Below are 22,928 nucleotides of genomic sequence, written 5' to 3'. Positions count from 1 at the left end.
TATTCTTCTGATGGGTTTAATACAAAATCTTTAAGAAAGATGAATCATGCCAACCTCATTTTGGATTGTTCGGGTTTTTTTTCAAGGCTACACATTTCAGCATATAAACATACAGAAATCTAGGATACCACTACATTTGTTGATAACTTTTTGAAGGAAATGTTATTTTCATGAAATTTAAAAGAAATTTTTCAAGTATTCTGACATTTCCTAATTTTTCCCACCGCTTTCTAGTCATAGCATCATGATTGTTAATAGCCATCAGGAGATAAAAGTCAGTAAAGAAATAAAAGATCATACTACACAAATAAGTATTAAATGGAAAGTCTTGAGGAAATAGTTGTCCAAAATAGCTCTCCCTTGTCTTTCTCATACTTCTCAAAAGTCTGCAAAGATAAAATCAGGCTGAGCGTCCTTATCTAATGCCTATTCATGGGCAGTGACAAAGATTTCGGTGTCAGATGGAGTCCTCAGCAGCAGGAAGAGCAGTGCTGCATACAAGGATCTGGACAGCTTCACTATTTTTAACTCTTCAACAAAATTTCTGAAACTTTAAATACCTCTTAGACACTGTCAGAGACAACAGCAGATGGATCACGCATTCCATCCAGCACAACATTTTCATGTTTCACAGAAAGGTGAGCAAAGAGATTATTTTTGCCTCATCCTTCTTACGGTGTAAATGTGTAAACATAATTAAAAATTTTTTACCAGTGAATAAAACCGAGACTTTGAACAAAGACCTTATTACAAAGACTGTAATTAATCTGTTTAAAACAAATGTTTTGCTTGTGGAAGCAGATCTGCCCACATATTTCTCCAGTGCATTAATAGAGGATGGCTGTGACATATGCCCCCTCGTTCAAAACTATACAAATGGATTAATAATCACGCTTTGTATTTATGATTCACACATTGGCAGAGAAAGAAGGGTCAGGATATGTTTCATAGTTTACCTTAGCGCTGAGAAAACAGTGAACCAAGTCCTGCCTGGAACATTTGTGACTCATCCCTTGGGCCTCCTTCCTCAGAAACTTCCTACTGTTTTCAAACACGAGTGTTAGCTTCTCAAATTTCCCTCACTATTTTGAAGAAGCACGCCACAGTCGCCCGTGTCAGCATTCCTCTGCTCGCCTTACTGAGCTCGTGTTAGTCAGTAGTCCTCGTTGCAGCCTCGAAGACCTCCGTGCCACACAAATTCTCAGTAGGAAACCAATTACAATTAAAGCCTAGAATACGATAAGGAAGAACCAAACCAAAGCAGCAAAACCACGCACATCAATTCTGTCTTCCGCAGCCCCCCGGCGCTCCTGCCTCGCCCACGCTCCCATGGGCCCGCTCGCCGGGGCGCCCGGCTGGCCGCGGGAATGCCGCCGGGAATGCCGCGGGAATGCCGCCGGGACACCCCGGCCCCCAAGCGCCCCGGCTTGGGATCCGGAGCAGCAGGCAGCCCCGGCGCAGGCCACAGGGAGGCGGTGCCGCTCCCACCGCCCTCCCGCCCGCCTCCGAGGCGGGGCTGTGCGCGGCCCGCAGAGAGGCCCGGGCGGGCAGGGCAGGAGCAGCTGGCGGAAGGTAAGGCGGGCCGGGGGTCCTGGGCAGGGCTATCCAGCGGGGACTGAGGTGGGGTGAGGTCTGAACGAGAGGCAGCGAAGGTCGGATGTGAGAATCTCCCTGCTGCTCCCCCTTCCCGTGCCCTGCCCGCCGTGGGGCTGCGTGGCCGTGGCAGCAGCCGGGCAGGAGCAGGTGATGTTTGGCCCGCCCGAGGTGTGCCTGTGGAAGCCAGTGAGATTCTTGGCTTGCGCGAAGTGAGGTGGGACTTGCAGGCCTTGGACGGGCTCAAATCATGCTAGGTTTGATTTTCTGTGCTTTAAGTTCCCTGTGTAGCAAATCGAAAGTCAGCCAAAGGCGTGGTAGCATTTCTCAGAGCTGGGGAGACTGTTAATAGTTCTTTTTATACCTGGCACCAGCTTTGGCATGCACCTGTCGCCTGCGATCATCCCTCTTCCGGTGCTCGGGTGATTTGCATTTCTTACAATTTGGGAAAACGCCTCTGTAATGATTTTCAGCAAACACTTACGGCGTCGGGAAGTTACGTCTCGTATCAGTGCCCGGAGCAGAGCAGTGCGCTGGTGGGCCAGGGAGGCGAGGTGGGGCCGCCCTCGGGAGTTCCCCAGGAAGCCAGCCACTGCGGCTCGAGTTCTGCCTTGAATTGTACTTTGCAAGACAAGTAGTGAGGAAGTAATACTAAAAAGCTTGCTGTGCCGGTGGACGTGAGTATTACTTCTTTAAAGTGCTTTTTGTAGTTACTGAGGCTGTCGCTCGTGCTTGGGACGAATGGTTAGCTGGGAATCGACTGTGGAGGTAAAAGTTGCCGGAGCTAAGAGGATTGTTGCAAATTAAATTAATGCTTCTGGTATACAGTGTTGTGGCTCGGCTTGTCTAACTCGCTGTGGCAGAAGCAATGCACGCTGCCTTGTTTGGGATGCGACCAAAACCTTGGATGTTCGTTTTTGGGCCTTTAGATTCCAGACCAGCTGTCCTAGATCTTACCTGTGGACATTGTTGTCAACATTTAGCAGCGTCTGTGCTTTGTCGCAGCCGTGAGAGCCCTCTGCTATTGCTTGAGTGCTCTTCTCCAGCCTCTTTTCTATTCTGGTTCTATTTACTGAATTAAAGTGCAGAGCTGGAAATTTTGTATAAATTTGGGGGTTAAAAAAGGAAAATACAGTACTAGAATATAGTGTCACTCGTGTGCCAAAGTAGCACGTGCTATGTTGGTAGTCTCCTCAAGATGGTATTATTAGAGTTCAGACCATGGTGAATGTGTTAAAGATTTCCTCACTATTTATTACAAGTTCACTGTAGCCTTTGATAAACCTGGGCAGATAATTTTGATAGCAGCACAGAACGATGCTAACACAGCTGAAAGTGATCTTATTCTGACAGGTTTGCTAACACACACGTGGACGTTTTGTGCATTTCTATTCTAGGTATTGTAAATCAAGTGTCATCTCAAAGCTATTCTTAGTCTTTGGAGCAATGAACATGAATTGGTAGCCTAGTTTTTATCCATAATGAACATGAATTGGTAAATCCCAGTTTCTTATTAGAGAGGAATTGGTCTAAGATTTGCTGAATCAATTCTTTTTTGTATTTGTGCAATTAGTAACCTAGTGGAGTTTCTAGTAAACAGAAGCAACTTTTATTAAAACCAGATGTGGTTCATACAGCTTAGTTGTTAACATAGTTTTATTTTCGATGTGTATTTCCTCAAATATGCATCATTTGGGTGCTTTTCAGGTGAGATTGATGCACTTCTCACCTTTCACCATCAGTGTCACAGTCCAGTAAAAGGTCAGCTTGAGTAAATCATTCAGTTTGTCATGATAGTGTTGTAGTAGTGCAGTATTGTCTTCCGAGCTAAAACATTAGAGTTTATCGCTTATCAGTGAAAAATAAAAGTTGCAGATTGGGGCTTCCAACTTTTCTCACTGTCTCTGTTGCCCCTATATTCTGGCTGCAAGGTGCAGGGCAATGTGCAGAATAATTCAGCACATTCCATTGTTCTGATAGCAGCATTTTTTGAAACCCCCTTTGTTCCAGGTCGTTTTTTGATCGAGTGTAAGAGTGCTATGAGAAAGAGAGGTAATTGCCTTGATGGTTTTTTGCAGCTTAGTCACTGGGAAAAAAAGTTTCTGCCTTCCTACTGACTTAACTCATACCAGTTTGCAAAAGAAATGGCATCATGCTTGCTAGTTTATTTTTCTTTCATAATTATTTCCTTAAGGTGTTTCCACACTTGTGTACACTGCAGCTTTTTTTTTTTTTTTTTTGATGATGTGTGGCATTACTGTCTTTTAAATGGTACTTTCTGCTTTTTATAGATAGGGCAGAATCTTGAATCTCACAGAATCTTACACTCCTTACATCTCTCAGTTCCCGGGCAGATGGAGCTCGTTAGCCCTGTAAGGCAATCCATCTATGTCCTGAGGACCTCGCTGCCACCGTCTAAGCTTGCTTGGCCCTGGCAGATGAACCTTAGGATTAAAGGGTGGGCTCAGTTCCGTGCACACTGTGTCTCACCTAAAAAATCCAATGCGCAGGCTGGAAGGTGTAAAGACCTTCCTCGGTTCTTCGTTCGCGAAGACTGGCCATTACATTACATCTCTCAGTGTTTTATCTTGAGTGCTTAGTTTATCATGCTAAAAAGTAGTCTTGCTTGGTTGGTTTTCAGTCAAAAATAACAGTAGATGAATTCATTTAACAGGTCTATAAGGGAGAATCTCACATCATTAATTCCTGCAGTTCAAGTGATGAGACTTGAGAACACTAAAATGCAGAACTCCTCGGGAAATTGGATACCCAGCAGTTAATTACTTATTTGAGACCTTTTTTTATACACTGTGTGAGTGTATAAATTTATTTAATACAACATATATGTCTTGCTTCAGCTAGCCTTTGATCAAGATCAGTTCTACATTATTGATTGCTTTTCTCTTCCAGTGGGACACTCCAAATGATCAGAAAATTAACAGTTGGCAACTAATATTTATCTTCTTATACCTTCTATTAGACTAAGTACTTAGATAACGTATCCATTATAAATTAGAGAGGCATTAATGTATGAAACAGAAGAATGTCTTAAAAAGTGTTAGTTTCTTCACAATTTAGCAAAACCTTCTGATAAATTTAATTGGTTAATGGTTATTCCTTGTTGCTCAAACCCCTCATGGAGTTTTGAAATCACGCATTTTGCGATCTGGGAGGCTGCCTCGTTGATTTCAGCTCAGCCACAGCATTTGAGGAACTGCGGGGTAGGGCTTGTGGAGGGCCCTGCAGAGTGGGTCCAGAGGCACGCAACAGTGGTGGGACAGTGGATGGACTCTTGTTTACGATGAGCTGTGGGTCAGAATTACACTGAGTTTTCCTAAGTTAGCTTTAATGGCTGAATCAGCACTGTCTTCACTGGTGAGAAAACAGGCTTTATTCGGCTATTATAAGGATGAATTAAAAAAATCTTCATAGAAAAAAGAATATGACTTGAGTAGTGAGTGGTCTTAGAAGGATCACCTAGATTACATGCAGTGTCTTATAGTGCTTTTTGTTTTAGGGTTCTCATTTTGCAAAGGTTGGAAAGGAGGTTTGGTGAGGCTTTAATAACTGCATGTAAATACACACATGCACAGCTGTTTCTACGAGGTAACATTTGAAATACTGTGAAATATCTGATGAATACAGGAGACTGTTGGGTTTTTTTGACCTGTGCCATGTGAAAGTCCTTCTATTGCTGAAGGTTGTTTTTTTTTTTTTAATCCCCTGATTTTTAAGGTTCACTAGTAGGCAAATTGTGCATGGTTTCATAGAGGCTATCTCAGATTTATAACAAGAACAGAAACTAATCTGGTTTTAGCAGCAATTTTTTTTAATACCAATTTAGTAGTAAACTGATATTTGGAGAGAATTTGGACATTATCTTTGGCTTCCTGTATGTTTCTAAGATCAGCCTTTTTCAATCCAACATGAATATTCAATGTTAAGTTCAAAATTGCTTTAATGAATCACTTTGGGCATTTGAGCTGACCACAAGTAGAGTCTTAAATTAAAATGCAGTTGTATAAAAGATTTATGTATCTCTGTTTATTGGAAAGTGGTTCTATTGGGACTGTGTGCAAGTAAAGGAAAAAAAAAGAAATGGTATCTCAACCTTGATGTCATTGGTTTATGAAAATTAGTGTACAAGCTGGTGAATCAGGCACAGCTTTCAACAAGATACCCTCAGGCACATGGTGTGACTCTTGGGGGTGGTCCTGTGCAGCACTAAGAGTTGGACTTGATGATCCTTGTGGGTTCCTTCCAACTTGGCATATTCTGTGATTGTGTGATTCTGTGAGATCCTCATTTTACCCAGGGGTTGTAAATCTAGCCTAGAGTTACCCCGTTACCTGGTGTTTCTGAGATAGTAGTGTTTTTCTGCATTTTAATGTTAAAGTGCATTGGATAAGTAACGGATTTCTTCTTTTAACACCTTTTTACAGCTATCTGATTAAAAAAATGAAACCTGCAAAACTGCACGGTTGGATTCTGGGTTGGTTTTCTATGGCACTATGTTGCTGGTGTACTTCAGATAAATTCACTCAAAGGTAAGTTATGCTATAAAAAGAAATGTCTGACAGCTCATTCTTAAGTGCAGATCAGAATAGTTTAAATTCTAATGAGTAAAGTTTTCTTATTATGTGCTATTTTTGATGTGTTATTCTTCCCTTAAATGACTTTTAAAAATGAGGCATCTACCTTAACTGGAGGAGCAGGGATCATGCCTAAGCAAACCTTTACATTTATTAATATGCCAGCATGAGAAAAGAGGGAAACTTAGACTACATTTGTTGCACTTAAAACTTGTGTAATCTTGTTTTAAACGAGTCATTTAGACTTGTGGTGTAGTAATGGCAAAAATGGGAAGTAATTTTGAGATCTATAACAAAAAAACTGAGTGTGTTCTAGGAGATTTGTTTTGGCATGAATAAAATTGCTGAAGTTCAGCTGCTATTTTAAGTACAGGTGAAAGATCTAGTGAAAGATCTTTCCTAAGCAAGGATTTTTTTAAAGCAAGGAAACTAACTGCTCTGCAATGTAGAGATATTCTTCTATTCAAGTTTCCACAGCAACAGTAAAGACCCAGATAGAAGTGTTAATAGTTTTCATTGTGGCTCTGCCTGGTCATTTCTAGAGCTATTCTCCTAAATTATTTAAGAAACATAAATACATCTGAATGTTTAAGAGAAGATGTGTCCATTGCAAAGCAGAAAAACTAGAGGAAAAAAAATTGAGTTATGATGTAACACAGGATGTTCCCTGCTTTCTCAGGTTAAGAAGTAACCTTCTCTTTCTCTATTTTTTTTTTTTTTTTTTTTTTTGGGTAATATAACCTCTGGCAAGAATTGATGACAGACATGTGTCTATTAGCTTCCCAAGACTAACAATTTATTTTGACAGTTCTGCACATAATGCTGTCAGTTTGAACAATTTACAGTTCTGCTGATTTTTTTACCATTTGCTGTTCTATTTAATCACTTTGTGTGGCTGCTTAATAGCTAATTATATTTGCTTTAGTGTCTGACGCAGCAGGCTTTTTATTTACTTCTAGTTTAACCAGAATAGGTCTGCTCCAAATTGTGGGAAAATGCCTCTGTAGAAGTGCCATGATATAGGCTTCCAACACTTTTTGAACAAATTTTTGAAGGTTTTTTTTTTTTTTACCTCTGCATGGGAATAAGATAGTACTGGTGCCTCTGTGAGTTATCGATCTCTTATTCTAAGAGGTTTTGAAACAGACATGCTCTTGTAAAATACACAATACTCCTGTGGTTCTTCCTCAGGTAACCTAACCTGAAGACTTTGTCATAGTTTGATCATTTATTAAATGTTTAAAAATTACTTAATTTTTAGTAAGCATTTTAAAAATGTACTATTTGAATTAAGTGTCTATAAACTGAGAAAGTCAGCATTTTTGAGATTTGTGGTTTGTACTTTACCTTTTATTCTGAGTTGTTGGGTTTTTTTAATCTAAAAGTGTGGAGATACAAGATCCAGTTGCATCTCCTGCGGCGTCAACTACATTGTTTGTGGTTAGTTGTAATCTTTCTTTTCTAGAAGAGTAGTTACAGTTCCAAGAAGGTTGTATACTTTTTTTCCTCAGATAATATGATTATCCAGAAGAACTAAAAGATTCTTAACATCTTAAACGAAGACACCTTTAAGAAAAAAAGTATTAATTATTGTTGTAAAAGTGTGCCAGTAAGTGATCTCCTAAATATAAAACAGAACAATGTATTTGTTCTGTATTTAGGAGATGGAAAGCATATGGTGATGCAGTGCCAGAAGGAGAATTTGTTTAACAATGGGAGGTATTAGCAGTTTTCTAATTATGATGTTTCTTTGTGCTTTGTTATTTTGTGTTAGGAGTTCTTTTTAAAATGCTTGAGGAAAAATAAATTTATCTGTCTTTTTCCAGTGACAACCACCCTCATACCTGGAAAAAGCTTTATCTTGCTCATCATTGGCCAGTGACTGTATGCAAGGTGAGATTTTTTGCATGAGTTTATTCTCTTTTATCCTAACAAAGGTCGCCTTGAACAATAAATGTATGAAAACAGAATGAATAAATCCTATTAAGCAATTAATCTTGGTTTTGCCCTTATATCTTAATAAAGGCTTTGGCTGATCTTGATGCAGCTTTTGCTACTTACCCTGCACTCCAGAGCAACTGTAAACAGGATGAGATTGTGGTGCGTTACAGTAGTGAGTGTAGGACATACTGCACACTAAGCTTGTTAAATAATTTGTTAGTTGTAAAGTTAATCCCAGATTTTTACCAGGCTGTAAGGAGACTTGCCTGCCTTGTTTGACTGAAGGCAGCAGATCAGTACATGAACTGTCTGCTGCACAGTAAGGTTTTTACCTAAATACTCAGAGGCCTCTTCTCATACAGCTAAGTTAAAAATATGCTGTACTTCCAAATGAAGGACATGATCAGATTTACTGATCTCAGTAAATGACACAATGATAAAGAACTTTGTGGATAATGGAGATGCTTCAGTTTCAGACAAATGTCTCTGGAGCCAAAAAGTTGTCTAAGGCTTATTAGAGTCTTATTACTATATTAGAGTCTTATTTTTTGTGGTACTTTTTGTACTTTTTTATTTCTCCTTCCTATTTCTGGAAATACATATGAAAGCAGTAGCAGCAGAAGTCAGATGCTGCCTACATATCTGAGGAAAAGTAGATGTACTTTACATTACTTAAATGTGGAGGGCAAGTATCAGCAACAAAACTCAGATGTGCATGACTGACTGAGGCTGAGGACCAAGACCAATGTTCTTTTTATATTTTGCTTGTCTGTTTTTGAGGGGAAATAAGGACCGATTTGATGCAATTTGTGTCTGATTTTCCCAGTGATTAAACACCACAGTTACTGACTTCAAGCAGAGATGTCAGTGTTCAAGAGTTTATAGTGCCCGGCACGAGTGGGTGTCAGTCAGTAGCAGTGCCAACCCTTGCTTACGTGAATGAGATGTGAACAATTAAAAAAAAAACAAACAACAAATTAAGACACCAACCAACGAATCAAACCCCTACCAATCAGTTTTCCCACTGTATATTTATGCCACCTACTCCTCTTAATTCCTGGATGGTGCTATTGGTAAATTGACAAATGACCTTTATAACCTTGCAGTGAAATTATATTGAATAATTAAAGATATTGAACATCAGAAAGTGTAAGCATTCTTCCACTTTGTTGATTCCTTATGATTTTCTGTAGTAAGAAGTAGACAGAACCATTCAAAGAAATAAAGAAAAAGCAAAACTAAAATAATTGTAAGTGAGCGTTTTCCCAGTTTCACATCACTGAGTCTTATGAAGAAACTCAACTGTAGTCCCTTGACAGCTTTCTTTTTGTTACATAAAAGCAGTTCCTAAATTCAGCTGTGGACATTTTTTTTTTTTTTTTTTTTAGGACTGTAGATCCTTCTGCATGTTTGGTGTATTTATATATGATAACTGTTTTGTTTCATGGAGTAAATATTTTTACTGTCATTCTTCTTATTAAAACTGTTGACACAAAGTTGAAAGGAAAAATAGCTGTGTGAAGCAAACTGCAAAACTCATTATATCATTTATTTAAAAAACTTTTGAGACACTCCTTTCTAAAAGTACTTACTAGTTTATGCTTCCTGTATAAAGGAATCTGATTATAGACTCTTTCCTACGTACTATGTTCTTGAGAGGATAAACACATGAAAGGTTTTAGCTTATCAGCTTCTGCTAGAGATGTGTTCAATAAGAAGTAAATCTGTTTTATTTCCCTCTTCCTAAATTTTTTCGGCACCCTTATGTTCATTTGTTGATTTGTTTTACCCCTGGGGGTGGGGAGAAGGAGGAAGGGGAATAATTACATACTCTTTGGAGGAGAGAAATTGAGGAGTTGAGCTCTCTCCACAGTTTCAAAAGCAAGGATTTTTCATAGCAGCTGTGATGTATCATTACAAAACAACACTTAAAATTTATCTTAATTAAACGGATAGCTTAGTTAAGCGGTGTGGTTGGAAGGGAGAGCAGGATTAAATATTTCACTTCCCAGAAGCTGACTTTTCATTTAAACTTGTTGTATCCACATGTGATCCAGTAGCACTACTCTGTTGTATGTACAAAATTCTGAATCAAGGGACTTGTAACTTGGGCAGCTCAACAGGTAACCCTTCTGTGACAGTGCAATGGTTTTTCACGTTTTCACATTTCAGAGGTGAAAAAAGCTTCCATGCTTCTGGCACAGGCTGTTTGTGCAATGTCTTGCTGTTACAAATCAGCTATCTCTCTGCTGCAGCATTCCCTCGCAGCATGGTGAGTGCTGTAAAGCCTTACTGGCACTTTTCTCAGTTTTCTAGATCATCTGTAGTTAATTTGCATTGATTTGATTATTGTATTACTTAAAAGCAGGAGAAAACAATGCTCCTTTTTCAAATTAATCTGGATATATAAGGCTTTGTGGGGTCCAGTGTCCCCTTGAAAATACATATTTGTACCCTTGTTTCAAATTAACGGTTGCCTGAATTTGAATTAATCCTCCAGCAATCAGTCTGTGATAAACAGGAAGACTGACAAGTGTTTTTGCAGAAGCAGTCAGTGGTAACCAGCTTTTCAGACTAGCATTTTCTTGAGTTATGATATTGATTTAAAATTAACACTGGAAAAATACTAAGGCTAGAATTAGAAAGGAGGATGCATGAAGCCGGCCAAAGCATGTGAGGCGTGAACTAATGTTTTTTAGGTTGCATTGACCACTCAGTTCTGCCAACACACAGGATAACATAACACCAAGAGCCTGATGAAATGTGTTGAAAAAACTGCTAATTAGTGCCTGAACAGGGGAAAACTAATTCCAAAATTAAAATACTCTGGGATTTCCATTAGCATAGAAAACCTGAGAACTGCAGTTAAAGATTGGATAAGGAGCACAATTGCCTTGTTCTTGTTGCCACCCTCAGTTGAGCAGGCCGCTGGCTATTAAAGTGCTGTATTTTGGGCTAGATAGCCAAACTCTTTCAGCTCCACAAAGCTTGTGTCATGACAGGAGCAATATTGTTTAGGAGTTTGCACTGTGTGTTTGTTCAAAATACCCCTTTCAGGAAAAAAAGCTATTGCTGGGTTTAATTGCTTCTGTTGGTGGCAAGAGAGGAGAGGAAGGAAATGGGCACAGAACAAGACTGTCTTGCAGAGCTTGCATATTTGCTGCCACTGGCCTCTGGCATGTGGAAGGCAATTAGTGTGATTACAGGCCTGTCTTTGCTCTTCAGTACACTCTACTCTTTCACTGGCATCACATAAAAGGCATTGTGGCATAATTAAGACAGGAGGCAGAGCCAAAAAGGAAAGCTATTATTATGGGGAAAGAAATTCTGAGGAGGTTGTTAGTTAATGGCAGAAAATGTTTACTAAAAAGAGCCATAATTACTAAACCGAGTAATCTGGGAAAATACAGTAATGGTATTTTATGATGTTTGAAGTTGAATTATTTTGTTTTGTTCAAGAGTATGTCTCTGCTCTAAACAATACTTAACGTGTAGGCTATTTCTTGTGTATTATCAACAGTTTTGATTGGGGGCGCTTTTTTGTTTATTTTTGTAGGAATGTGTATAGTCTTTCCTCTTCTCTCCATTCTCTTGTACCTCAAGTCAAAACACTTAAAAAAATAAATTCTAGCCATTTCACTTGGAATAAGCAACATATTTTATCTCTTTGTTGTATTTGTTCCTCTTAATACAACAATAAAACTAATCCTGAATGCTTAAAGAAGGTTTTGTGCTTTTGTAATACTGTATTTTATTTTGATAGTTTTTATTTTAATAGCACTGCACATCTTGAAAAGATTGGGTGATAAGAAAAATACAGGGAGCTGCCACCTGGAATATGATAAATGCAGATAAAGCTCCATTGATTTGGCATGGATCAGACTATTCTCTATTACCTCAGAACTGTCCTTTGTCTTCTTTTTATACTGTCTGTTCAGGATACCCCCTGATATTCACTTGATCTGCTTCAAAATTTTAATGCCAGTTGGTCTCTAAGTGGCATAAGCCATGACAGCTTCAAGTAAATGGGGTGCACCAGTTTCTTATATGTAAAAGTTATATAGTAGGAGTTCTCGTGTCTCACTAGAACCTTGGACTATCAGTGCATGAGGTTTTATTTTTCCCTCTAAACATACAACAAATATTCTGTATTTTTGTTTTCTGCAGATGACTGCTAATGATTGTGAAGACCCTCCAAAGTACTGGACAATCCATGGGCTGTGGTATGATCATAGAGTGTTTTTATTTTAGCTGGGAAAAGAAAAATCAAGTATTGTACCAGGATGTTTGGTGGCTTAGGTTTTTGTTTGATTTTGTTTGTTCATTTGTTTTTGTCTTAATCTATCTGTTCTTATGATTCCTTGAAACAAAATCAAAACCCTGTGGTTTGACATAAAACTGAAACTCATTTCTGTATCTCATGACTTGCTTAGCTTCTGAAATCCTCTTGCCACATGATTATTTTATTTATATGTCTCCTTATGAGATCAGTAATATTTTCAAACAGAAAGGAAAGTATAGTTTACCCTCTTTTTTTTTTCTGAGTACACAGAATTTGTTAATATCTCATGACTGCTTGTGGCTTTAATTATCCTAACTCAGTACAAGTATTGCAAAAGTATAGGAAAAACCAGTTTGTTTCAAAGGAATCAAGTCACTTGACTTAGTGCCAATGGCAGCAATTCAAAAGTTTTCCTGACAAATATAAGTAAAAAATCAGTACAGGAGTTTGTTAAGCTATGACTAGTGCCACCAGTGACATCACATACAAGGTCCCTCCATATCACTGACACACCAATTTGACTTGTACGCAGAAGGAGAGGGACTGGAAGGCCAAAGAAACAACTTCTTAATGAGAAATCTTTTGGCCGTAATTAATGTCTTGAATATTTTATTTCTAAGCCACTGTAGATTCTGATGGGTTACTTGTATTTTTAAGTAAATTCTCCAGCTGTAATCCTGCATATTTAAAATTCTGGCCAATGATACAAAATAGAATGCCGTTAGTTACGTTTAGTGAGTAAGGAGACAGCTTTTTTTACTTTTTTATTTTTTACTTCCCCAGGCCTGACAAAGCTGAAGACTGCAATAGGACATGGCATTTCAATGTCACTGAGATTAAGGTGTGTAGTTAAAACAAAAACAAACGTACCAAGCAGAGCTGACTGCAATTGCTTCTGCACGTCCTACGTGCAAAATCTGTAGCTTATAATGTTTCACTCTTAATGTTTGCTGAGAGGTATTTTTTTTTTTTTAAGGACTCCAGAAATTCATTAGGTGCTTCTGGTACAACTTGAAGTTGCAGTGCTTGTGATCATTAGCAGCTGTGCCTACTCAGATTTTGTGGACATGTGGTTTGACTCATTCAGTCATATCCTCTTATCCACATACACAACGGATCTGCAGTGGCAAAAAGTACCTCTGAAAGAGATTACAGTCAGTTGATGTTCTCTCTTTACATTTTCTACTGCACAGCCAGAACTTAGAAAAGAGTTAAGAGTACCGTGTTCTGTGTGTCTTCTCCTAGGCAATTAGTCCTTTTAGGTTCTTTTTCTGATTAAAAAAATCCAGATTTCACTCACGTGTTGTAAACAGAGATAAGAGATTTGAGCTGACAAATGTGAAAAGCTGCATGTTTGAACAACTTCTGCAGGGACAGTTGAAGGAAAATCTTACTTTGAGGCTGTGTGTCAGTATAAGTGCATTCAGATATTTAGGCAGGTGTACCTATCTGCTGTCTCTCCCACAACAGCATTTTCAGAATACTGGGGAAAAGGACCTTTTCTTTTTCTGCACTAAATGTTTCAGTTGGGGATGTTGAAAGATAAGTTACAGAAAGTAGTTATAGTAGTTATAGAAGGTAGTTATCTTCAGTTATAGAAAATTTATTAATGCATGTAGATTGTGTAAGACATAGCTTTTCAACACTGTAGGTGCTTTTATTAATTCTGATTTTTCAGGATCTAATGTCAGACATGAGACACTATTGGCCTGATGTGCTTCATTCATCACTGAATCGCACCCAGTTCTGGTGAGTATAAAAAAAAACAAACCTAAAAAGCATTTTGGATATTATTTTATGAAAAATCTATCTGAATAGTTCTTCAGGTGAGATGTGTGCAAGAAACAGTGTCCAGGAGGCAGTGTGTCTTTTGAGTTTCATTTAGTATATAAATCTTTTTTCTTGTAAAATGCAGCTGTTGAAGATCGAGGGCTATGGCAGAGGTTTTGGAGAAATGAAACTTAGTGAGGAAATGTGTCCTCCCTTCGTCCCCAGGGAAGAGAAACAGCTGCTGTCAACACAATAAATCTGAGTACCAGTAGCTCTCTGGGATGTCACAGCTAGCTGCAAGAGAAGCTTCCAGGTCTCCTTTCCTAGCTAGATTCACTGTGTTGCTGGCCTTGAGAGAGCTTTCCTTCTGGGCTTCCTCACAGAGGAGGAAATAGAAAAATAGAATGCACTGTATCATTCTAACTGCATTCCTACAGAATTCTCTCCTTTTACTTACTTTCCTAGCAGCCTAAAATCAGAGCTGGGGATTTATTTGGAGATCAACCTGCTTGACTCATGGGAAGGGAGAAGGAGATTTTTCCGTTCTTGCTGTTTTTCTCTTGGCTTCTGAATAATCAGGCACTTGGACCAGAGAGTGGTATTGGTGTATTTTAGTTTGCACAGGCTTTGGTTCGAGTGCTTTGTTTTAAACTAAAATCACTGGCCATGCAAGTTAATTTGCTGAGCCATGAGCTGCATCAGCCAAGGTATAGATATGCAATTTGTTTTTCCAGAGCTACAGTGAAAGCAGTAACAACAGATAAGAAGCAGAGCAAATAGCTAGAGGCAGTAACATTTAAAGCCATCTCAACTAGAAGTGCCTGTAAGTTTTCCTTTTAATTGGATGACTGTTTCTTCCCTATGCCACTAGGGAAAAGCTTTGAAGGGAATGTGCAATTCTTCTAGTGTTGTCCTTGCTCTACAGAAGACACTGGTCCTCAGAGTCTTAAATTAGTCCTAGAAGTATCTTATGGCAACTTAAAGTTACAACTGTCAAAAGTGGTGATCTCACTTTTTCTTCCCTCTAGTCCTCTCTTCTTAAACTGCGCTGGGAGGGAATGACTCCTCTCTGGTAGCACAGATTTATGCCACTTTAAACTGTTCCTGGAATAAGAATAAGAAAAATATTTTGATTGACAGAGTAATTAACTCCCTATCACAAGTGCAGATTTTGTAAATGCAAGCTTTTTAAACCAGCTGAAAGCCAGTAAGGGCTCATTGTACATCTCTCTTCAGTTAAAATACTGTATTTGCTTAGAAATTAAAAAAAAAACCACCAAAACAAAACAACTCTATAATGTAAAAATCATGCTACAGTAGAAATGAGAATATGAAAGTAAAACTGACTATTCATGATTTTCATTTTTGTAAACTAAAGTCATCTTAATTGGGTAAAGGCCACGAACAGTGACAAGAAAAATGGGTATTGAATATCTTAGCATATCATATGAGGGTTTTCCCAAGACTGCTGTAATTGTGCAATATGTTTCTTCCTGGCTTCACCTCTAACTGCAGCCATGGCTTAAAAGGGGAGGAATGGAATCTTCCTGGTGATTTGAGGATGGCTGTGGGTACTTCTGTAAAGGTAATGGCACATCTCTGTTCACCTTGTTGGCTTACAAACCGTGAAAATTGTCATCCAAGAGTTTGAATTGGGCAGGATAAAATGCCTTAATATAGGACAAAGACTAATGTGTGCTTTGTATCTCAAAAGTAATTAACTGAAGCCATCCCTTATATTGTAGTTAATATTTTTCAACCAAATAAAAATTTCTGGAGCAAAAGAATTCCCTTCAGGATGGTTTATACTTAGATATATGGTATAGAAGAAGGAATCTGTTGGACAGCTGAGTGTCCCCAGTCTTTTAGACTTTGTGGGCAGTACTTGTAGCTGTGTTTTACACACCTTCTTTGTTTCTACTCTAATAATGAGGCAGTCTTCAAGCTGGATAGCTTCTCTAATCCTTGGACCCACCTGATATGCTCCTGACTTTGTCACATCTGCATGACTTTGTTCTTCGGGGAGCTCTGTCCTTGTTGTACAAAACAGGAAACAAAATCTCTTTGAAGTTCACCTTCTTTTCCACACAGCCGAGTTGTACCAGTTTCATTCCTTTGTACCTCCTCAGCTCCCTGAGACTTAATTTGTAGAACTTTATCTCTGAAATAATGCAAGTGTAACACTTATTCTTAGCAGCACCACAGAGAAAATATGATAACACAGTGGAACCCAATCTAGTGCTGTAAGCCTCACTGCTGTGTACCTGCCAAAGCATCTGTGTCCTACAGGGAGGAGAAATGTTACGTGAAGTTACTGACAGTAGGCATATGTACTCTGTGCTACTGCCTGTCTCACAGGTGCAAGAGTTACAGAAGGATGGTGGCCTACATGAGCACTGGTAGCTGTGTTCTGTGTCCACATACCACGCAGCTGTGAGCTGATGCTCAAGTAGAATTAGCTGGTCTTATTGCCGTCTAAGTGTGTCTCAGTGAGTAACATTGAGACATTAATTCTTCTGATTTCTGAACAAACTATTTTATGTTATTCCCTGGTACCTGCAGCTCCTTCATTTCCTAACTGCTTCAGTTTGCATTTAAAAGGAAGAGGTGAGGATGGAATTTCATATGCCTGTGCTGAATGGTCAGAATTAGCTGCATCTGCATAATTATTTCTATTCTTTTTTTACATGGCTGTGCTGCAAAATAAAGTAGCACTGTGAAGATTGATTTGAAATTTGAAAGGGAGGAACTGAAAAAAAAAGACACCCACCTGAAATCCTTAGGCAATCTTATTAAAGATCATGCTGTTTAGTCTTTCAGTAGACTTTAGAATTGATAGAAATATGTGTTTAGCTTTTACCAATTTTTTGTCCTATTTGAATTTGTTTGCCATAAAATTGTAAGAATTTCTTTCTTTTGTGCTCTGTTCCTTGCTATTAAAGAAATTGATGATAGACTAGGAACAAGACTTGAGAGCAGGCCTGTGAAAATTACTCCCACAGGCCAAAGTAAAAGTTAATGCTAAAGTCTTGTTCTTAGCAGCTTTTGCAGTTTCACTATTCCACCCAGAGTAAGGCTTAATCCTTTGAGTTCTGAAAAATTTTTGGTGCTTTGAAAGTACATTTGACATAAAAGATTCAGAGAATCACAGAATATGCCAAGTTGGAAAGGACCCACAAAGATCATCAAGTAGCTCTGCACAGGACCATCCCTAAGAGTCACACCGCATCTTGAACTGTCAGGCTTGGTGCTGTTACCACTTCCCTGGGGAGCCTTTTCCAGCAAAGAACTTTTTCTCATATCCAACCTAAACTTCCCATGGCACCACTTCAGGCCATTCCTCAGGTCTTGTCACTAGTCATCGGAGAGAAGAGATCAGAGTCTGCCCCTCCTCTTCTCTTAAGAGGAAGTTGTAAACTGTGATGAGGTCTCCTCTCAGTCTCCCCTTCTCCAATCTGAACAGACGAGTGACCTCAGTCTCAACTGAAACATAAAACGTTTAGAGATACTTGTTTTCTAGGCAAATTCTTTCCATTCTGACCTCCAAGCATCTCTTTGAAATACACTGGGAGATCACTGTATCCTAAGAGCATGATACTTATTTACTTCATAATATTTGGATGTTGCTATAATTGAAATGGTGGGAGTCATCTTTCTTGGTTTTGCTTTTTACATGTGTGCTATTTTTTTGTGCAGTGTCTACTTCACATGTGTAGCCTTTCAGATACTTGATTTAAGTATAATGAATAGCTTGCACAGCATATATATCTCCAAATAATGTTTTCTAAAATTTAAGTTTTGCTTTTATCTTATAGGAAACATGAGTGGGACAAACATGGCACTTGTGCAGCCACACTTGAGGTCCTCAATTCTCAGAAAAAATACTTTGGTAAAACCTTAGAACTCTACCAGCGTGTTGATCTCAACAGGTACATAAATGAACTTGGTGGTCTGCCTTTTATTTCAAACAGTTTCTAGAAGTTTCAAATCTAGCCTAAAATGAAGGTCTAAATCTGATGGCAGAAGGAAAATTAGTATAAATTATTTTTAGTATTGACATTCAGAAGGGTTATGTACTCTGAGAAGCATGTCTGGTCACTTCAGAGTCTGGTAAGCCAGCACTGTCTTCCACAGCATCATTCTATACAATGTGAGCCAGGAGATTTTTGAGAAGTTATGTTGGCTGTATCTCTCTGTCAAAAGCTGAGGTACCTGTAGACTTCTAAATTAAGTGACGAAGCCGCCCACACTTCTGAGTCACACTGAGGCCCAAACACTTGTTTTTAAGACAGTGCTCTGCTCAGAGAAGAGAAAAAGCTGCAGGCAAAATTGCGCAGAACATCCTGGAAAAAGGCTGAGATGTGACAGCAAGAGAGGATGATCTGAAGGGCAGTGTTCAGCTGCTGCAGGCAGCCCTCTGCTGTCCTTACTAACAACCCCGATATGACACTCTTGCTTTGTCCTAGGGGCTGATTCATCCTCATAGTTCCAAAGCACTGGCCATTCCAGATTCAAAATCTTGATGGGAATGTTGTGGCTTGTCCAAGTACTGTAGGTATGCATTCTGGCTGCAGGTGAATGCCAGAAAGAGTCTTTTCCTGATCAGTGCTTAGTATGGATGAGAGAATGTTTGACTTAGATTTGTTGGCCATGGATTGTCTATCTGTATAAGTGGCCAGGATCTGTGAGAGGAAAGTGTTTTGTATCTAAAAACATACCTTAAAAAAATTCAACAAAACAACCCAACAAAACAAAAAAATCCTGTTTATGTTCTGTCAGTGTCTCGTCCAAGAAATCTCCTAACCAGTCTCATTTAGCTTTTGCATGTGCACAAAGGAAATAAGTCTTTCTTCCCTCCTGCCTCCATTCTTGTAGGTTTATTTTAGAAGCAGATTTCTCTAGACACGGTGCTTAAGAGCATGTCATATATAGTGTTAAAGTTAATAATATCTGATAAGCCAATTGCCTAAGTAGCTGTGATGGTGTGACTAAAACACATACAGATGGCACAGTGACCATTTATTTGACTCTGTATCAGCATGTGCAACACTGCAGAAGAACAGAGACTGAAGCGTGTTGAAATTAATTGCTCAGAGCTTATTATCCATTGTAAGAATGAATATAATGAATGTTATCTTTTCAGTAAAGAATGAAGACTGTCAGCGTTCTCACTGTATTTCATTTATACTTAAATGAGAAAAATAAATGTTAGTGATTTAAAAAATTGTTTCCAAAAAGCAAATTATTAAAAAGAGGACATCATGCAGGCTTCTGTAAGAAGTAACAGAAGATTGTCTGTTTTATTGACCTCCTTATATCCAGTGTAAAATGGCAACGTAAAACAGCTTGTCCTTTAGTCTGTTGAGTAGAATCTTCCCTTTGCTGAACCTGACCTTGAAAGGATTGAGCATTATCAGCACTTAGGAATTAAAGTCTGCAAGATACTGACCATAGCTGCTCCTTAGAGAAAAAGCTGGGACACAGACTCATCACATTTTGGGTCCTGAGTCTTGTCAGCTTGGAAACGTGGACTCCTCTCAGGACTGAATCCAAAGGAAGGGGTATACAGGCTAAAGGTTCTTGAGTGTTCTCTCGTTCCTCTTATGTTAACAACTTTTCAAAAGCGTATTTATTAAGAAACGTTTCTGCCCTGACAATAATGTTGATCCAGATTCACGCATCATATCCCTCTCCTGGTGTGCTCTGTGCCTCTCACCCTAGGAAGCCCACCCAGTGTTCAATTATGAGGGGGCCCAGAGCAGCCTCACTTAGTCTGCCTCTGTCTCCTCCTGGTGGTAGGAGCACAGAGTTGTTTCAAGGCAAGGGAAAGAAGGCAATTAAACTGCATGCCCTGAGTGCCCCTGGTGGTGAAGTGGTTAAGCCGCGGCGCTGTCAACGCCAAGACCCAGGTTTGATTCCCGGTCGGGGCCACTCCCCGGGCAGATGGAGCTCGTTAGCCCTGTAAGGCAATCCATCTACGTCCTGAGGACCTCGCTGCCACCGTCCAAGCTCGCTTGGCCCTGGCAGGTGAACCTTAGGATTAAAGGGTGGGCTCAGTTCCACACACACTGTGTCTCACCTAAAAAATTCACTGCGCAGGCTGGAAGGTGTAAAGACCTTCCCCGGTTCTTCATTCGCGAAGACTGGCCATTACCTTACCTTACCTGTCATTGAATGGAGCACTGTGCCAGTCCCTTGCAATACCGGAAGGCTCAACTATCCCAGCTGCTCAGATTCAGATGGGGGAGAGGGTTGTTCCTGACTCTGCTGAGTTAGGGGGAAAATGACCTTTTAGAGAAGGGGAACCTTTCCTAGGCTTGGCAAAGAATGGAAGTCAAGTTGCTCTTGCTCCACATCACTGTAATGCCAGATTCTCCTTATCTGGTTTACGTAATGATTATGAAGGTATGTTTGCAGGAAACATGGAAAAATGTTTTATCTTTGTTTCAGTTGTCTCTTGAAAGCCGGGATAAAGCCAAGCAGTTCATTTTACAAGGTAAGAGGTGATCTTTTGCAGAACAAAATCACGTGCCTGCACTTTTTTTGGCAGGAGTCAACAAATTTCTGTAGAACAATTAATCTTTCTAAAATTGTATAGTTTTTTAAGGTTGTGCTTTTCCTAAAAGTTTACGTGAGCTTAATAGGTGTGGGAGATGTTGGAAGATGTGCTTGTGATTTACTAATCTCTATAAGGTTTTAAATTTTTCAGATGACTACCATAAAGGAAGCCCTTACAAGATTTTATGGTGTAACGCCCAAGATCCAATGCCTTCCTCCAGAAGAGGTAAAAACCCCAAACAAACAAACACTCACTAAACTTTCTGAAATGGAAAAAAAACAAACCAAAAAAAATTTTTTTTTAAACATTTTTATTAAAAAGAAAAAGGCAAAAATAGAGTAAAAAAAAAATCTTCAGTATGGTGAAACTTAGGTCTGGGTGTTCCTTGTGTATGCATCTCTTTGCAGTTTAGATATTGCTTGGTTCTTGGAGTTGAGTTCATAAAAATGTTGCTTACATACTGGCACCACTGAGTTCAGCTTATATTATTGTTACCACAGTCTTAATGCAGAAATATTGTTACTGCAGGAAGTCTCCATTCTTTACCTACTACCTTTGCAGTTAGGATTCTTAACCAGAAAGTGGGAGCACTGAGTTTTAAAGGTCCCTTTGTCTTAAAAGACTTAAACATCTCCTCTGTGAATGCTGTAACCACCATGCTAGAGGTATTGCTGTAGCTGAGCACTTTCCACTCCACCTGCTAAAGCTTAATAACAAATTACTAAAGCCAACAAGAGTGTTACTTGAAGCAACAAAGGAATATTAGTTGAATATCACCTGCTTTTTGATTTTAAAGAAATACAGAGCTAATACCAACCTCAGTTTCCTGCTCTGTTCACTGCAGTTCTGCTGTTGCTTTTAGTACAGTTGGGATACTGCCCCAATTATGTGAAAGTAATTTACAGCTTGGGTCTCCTGTGCTTAACAGCTGAAGGTAATGGGTAAGAGAAATTAAAAAGTACATCCCAGTTATTTAAAGATAACTCTTTTCAGAGTTTCAGCCTTGTCCATGCCTCAAGTGCAGTATGGAGGTACTTTGATGTTTTAAACATATTGCACCCTTGCTGTTCTTAGTTTCTTAAAAAAAAAAAAAAAAAAAAAAAACACCCCCCCCCCCCCCCCAAACAAGCAAAACCACCCCAAAACACTACCCCAAACTAACAACAAAAAAAACCCTCACCACAGTTGGTTTTGTCTTTTACATACATTTTGTCCTGCTTAAATTGTTTTGAAACCATTCTTCTTCCACATAAACTTTGTTATACCTTGAGCATTTAGGGGGATTTTCATGTCATCTTTTTGCCACATGAGAGGCCACTGCACCTTCCTGCTTTATTCATGGACAGTATTTCTCTTCCTAGCCTGTCCTTTAGTCCAAAAATGACATTTCTGCTCCTTTTGACAGCTTGGTTTTGTATTCTTTTCAGTAAAAGCTATTATAAAATTGAGTTTCTTTTCTGGCTTTTGGAGAATTTTTATTTGTTTCAGTTCTTGTCCTGCCATGTGCCCTTCGATATTCACGGAGCTGAAACAGAGCTCATCATTAAGGTGAATAGCTTCTCTGCACTTCTCCCCATGAAACTGATCTTATCCCTCATGTTTCCCTCATGTAGGGTGAAAAAGCACAGACAATTGGCCAGATTGAATTCTGCTTCACCAAAGAACTGCAACTAAGAAACTGCACGGCACTGAACGGTGGATCCAACGCAATGTGGGCTCCCTTGAAGCTTGGAACTGAGGAGTTGTCTGTTTGCAATGATACTCTCCCAACCTATTATCCTTCAGAGGTCCAAGATCACAAATGAAGCCATAACAGTTTGAAAAACTTTTTAAACAGCAACAAAAAATTGTAATTATTGTAATATTACAACCCCGTGTCCATATCACAGGCATACTGTGAAGACTCTGCTGGAAAACACAGTTCTTTTGCCATTAAATGAGAATGGGCCACATGATGGAATCAGAATCTGATTTATAGCTTTGTCTGGCTTTTTTTGCCTGCTTATGGTTTGAATCAATGTTCAAAAGAGAACTGTGACTTTATTCCTCTTGCAGTTAAGTCTGCCACTTTAGCCACTTTTGGTATTTACCAATGAGTCAGGGAAATTATGTAATTCTTTGTTTTGAAAGGATGATCATCTCTGAGATGAGATGACAATTGCTTGAGAAGAAAATATTGTAAACAAAAAGA

General features: G+C 39.1%; 1 protein-coding gene across 2 annotated transcripts; it reads left to right on the top strand.

Moving 5' to 3' along the window:
- Window positions 1–1,528: 1,528 nt before the first annotated feature.
- RNASET2 (ribonuclease T2) lies at window positions 1,529–22,708 on the top strand. Of its 2 annotated transcripts, none has more exons than XM_027889134.1 (10): window positions 1,529–1,572; window positions 6,036–6,140; window positions 8,012–8,078; window positions 12,294–12,349; window positions 13,192–13,249; window positions 14,087–14,157; window positions 17,994–18,107; window positions 20,629–20,674; window positions 20,888–20,962; window positions 22,351–22,708. In XM_027889134.1, the coding sequence occupies exons 2-10, from the start codon at window positions 6,052–6,054 to the stop codon at window positions 22,540–22,542; spliced, it is 768 nt and encodes a 255-aa protein (XP_027744935.1). In that variant the 5' UTR covers window positions 1,529–1,572; window positions 6,036–6,051; the 3' UTR covers window positions 22,543–22,708. The 2 variants fall into 2 exon arrangements, with proteins under 2 accessions (XP_027744935.1, XP_027744936.1); XM_027889135.1 differs by lacking the exon at window positions 1,529–1,572 and adding an exon at window positions 2,248–2,270.
- Window positions 22,709–22,928: the final 220 nt, after the last annotated feature.

Source organism: Empidonax traillii, unplaced genomic scaffold, assembly GCF_003031625.1.
Source record: "Empidonax traillii isolate 1590-97213 ecotype Southwest subspecies unplaced genomic scaffold, ASM303162v1 scaffold254:size1037790, whole genome shotgun sequence".
Lineage (NCBI taxonomy): Eukaryota > Metazoa > Chordata > Aves > Passeriformes > Tyrannidae > Empidonax > Empidonax traillii.
This window is presented reverse-complemented; position numbering and strand designations above follow the sequence as displayed.

Bases quoted from the DNA above. Each gene is read 5' to 3' on its own strand.
- RNASET2 (XM_027889134.1), top strand. From the start codon at position 6,052: ATGAAACCTGCAAAACTGCACGGTTGGATTCTGGGTTGGTTTTCTATG. The intron at 14,158-17,993 runs GTGAGTATAAAA...TTTATCTTATAG, and splicing joins CTGAATCGCACCCAGTTCTG to GAAACATGAGTGGGACAAAC. The intron at 20,675-20,887 runs GTAAGAGGTGAT...TAAATTTTTCAG, and splicing joins CAAGCAGTTCATTTTACAAG to ATGACTACCATAAAGGAAGC.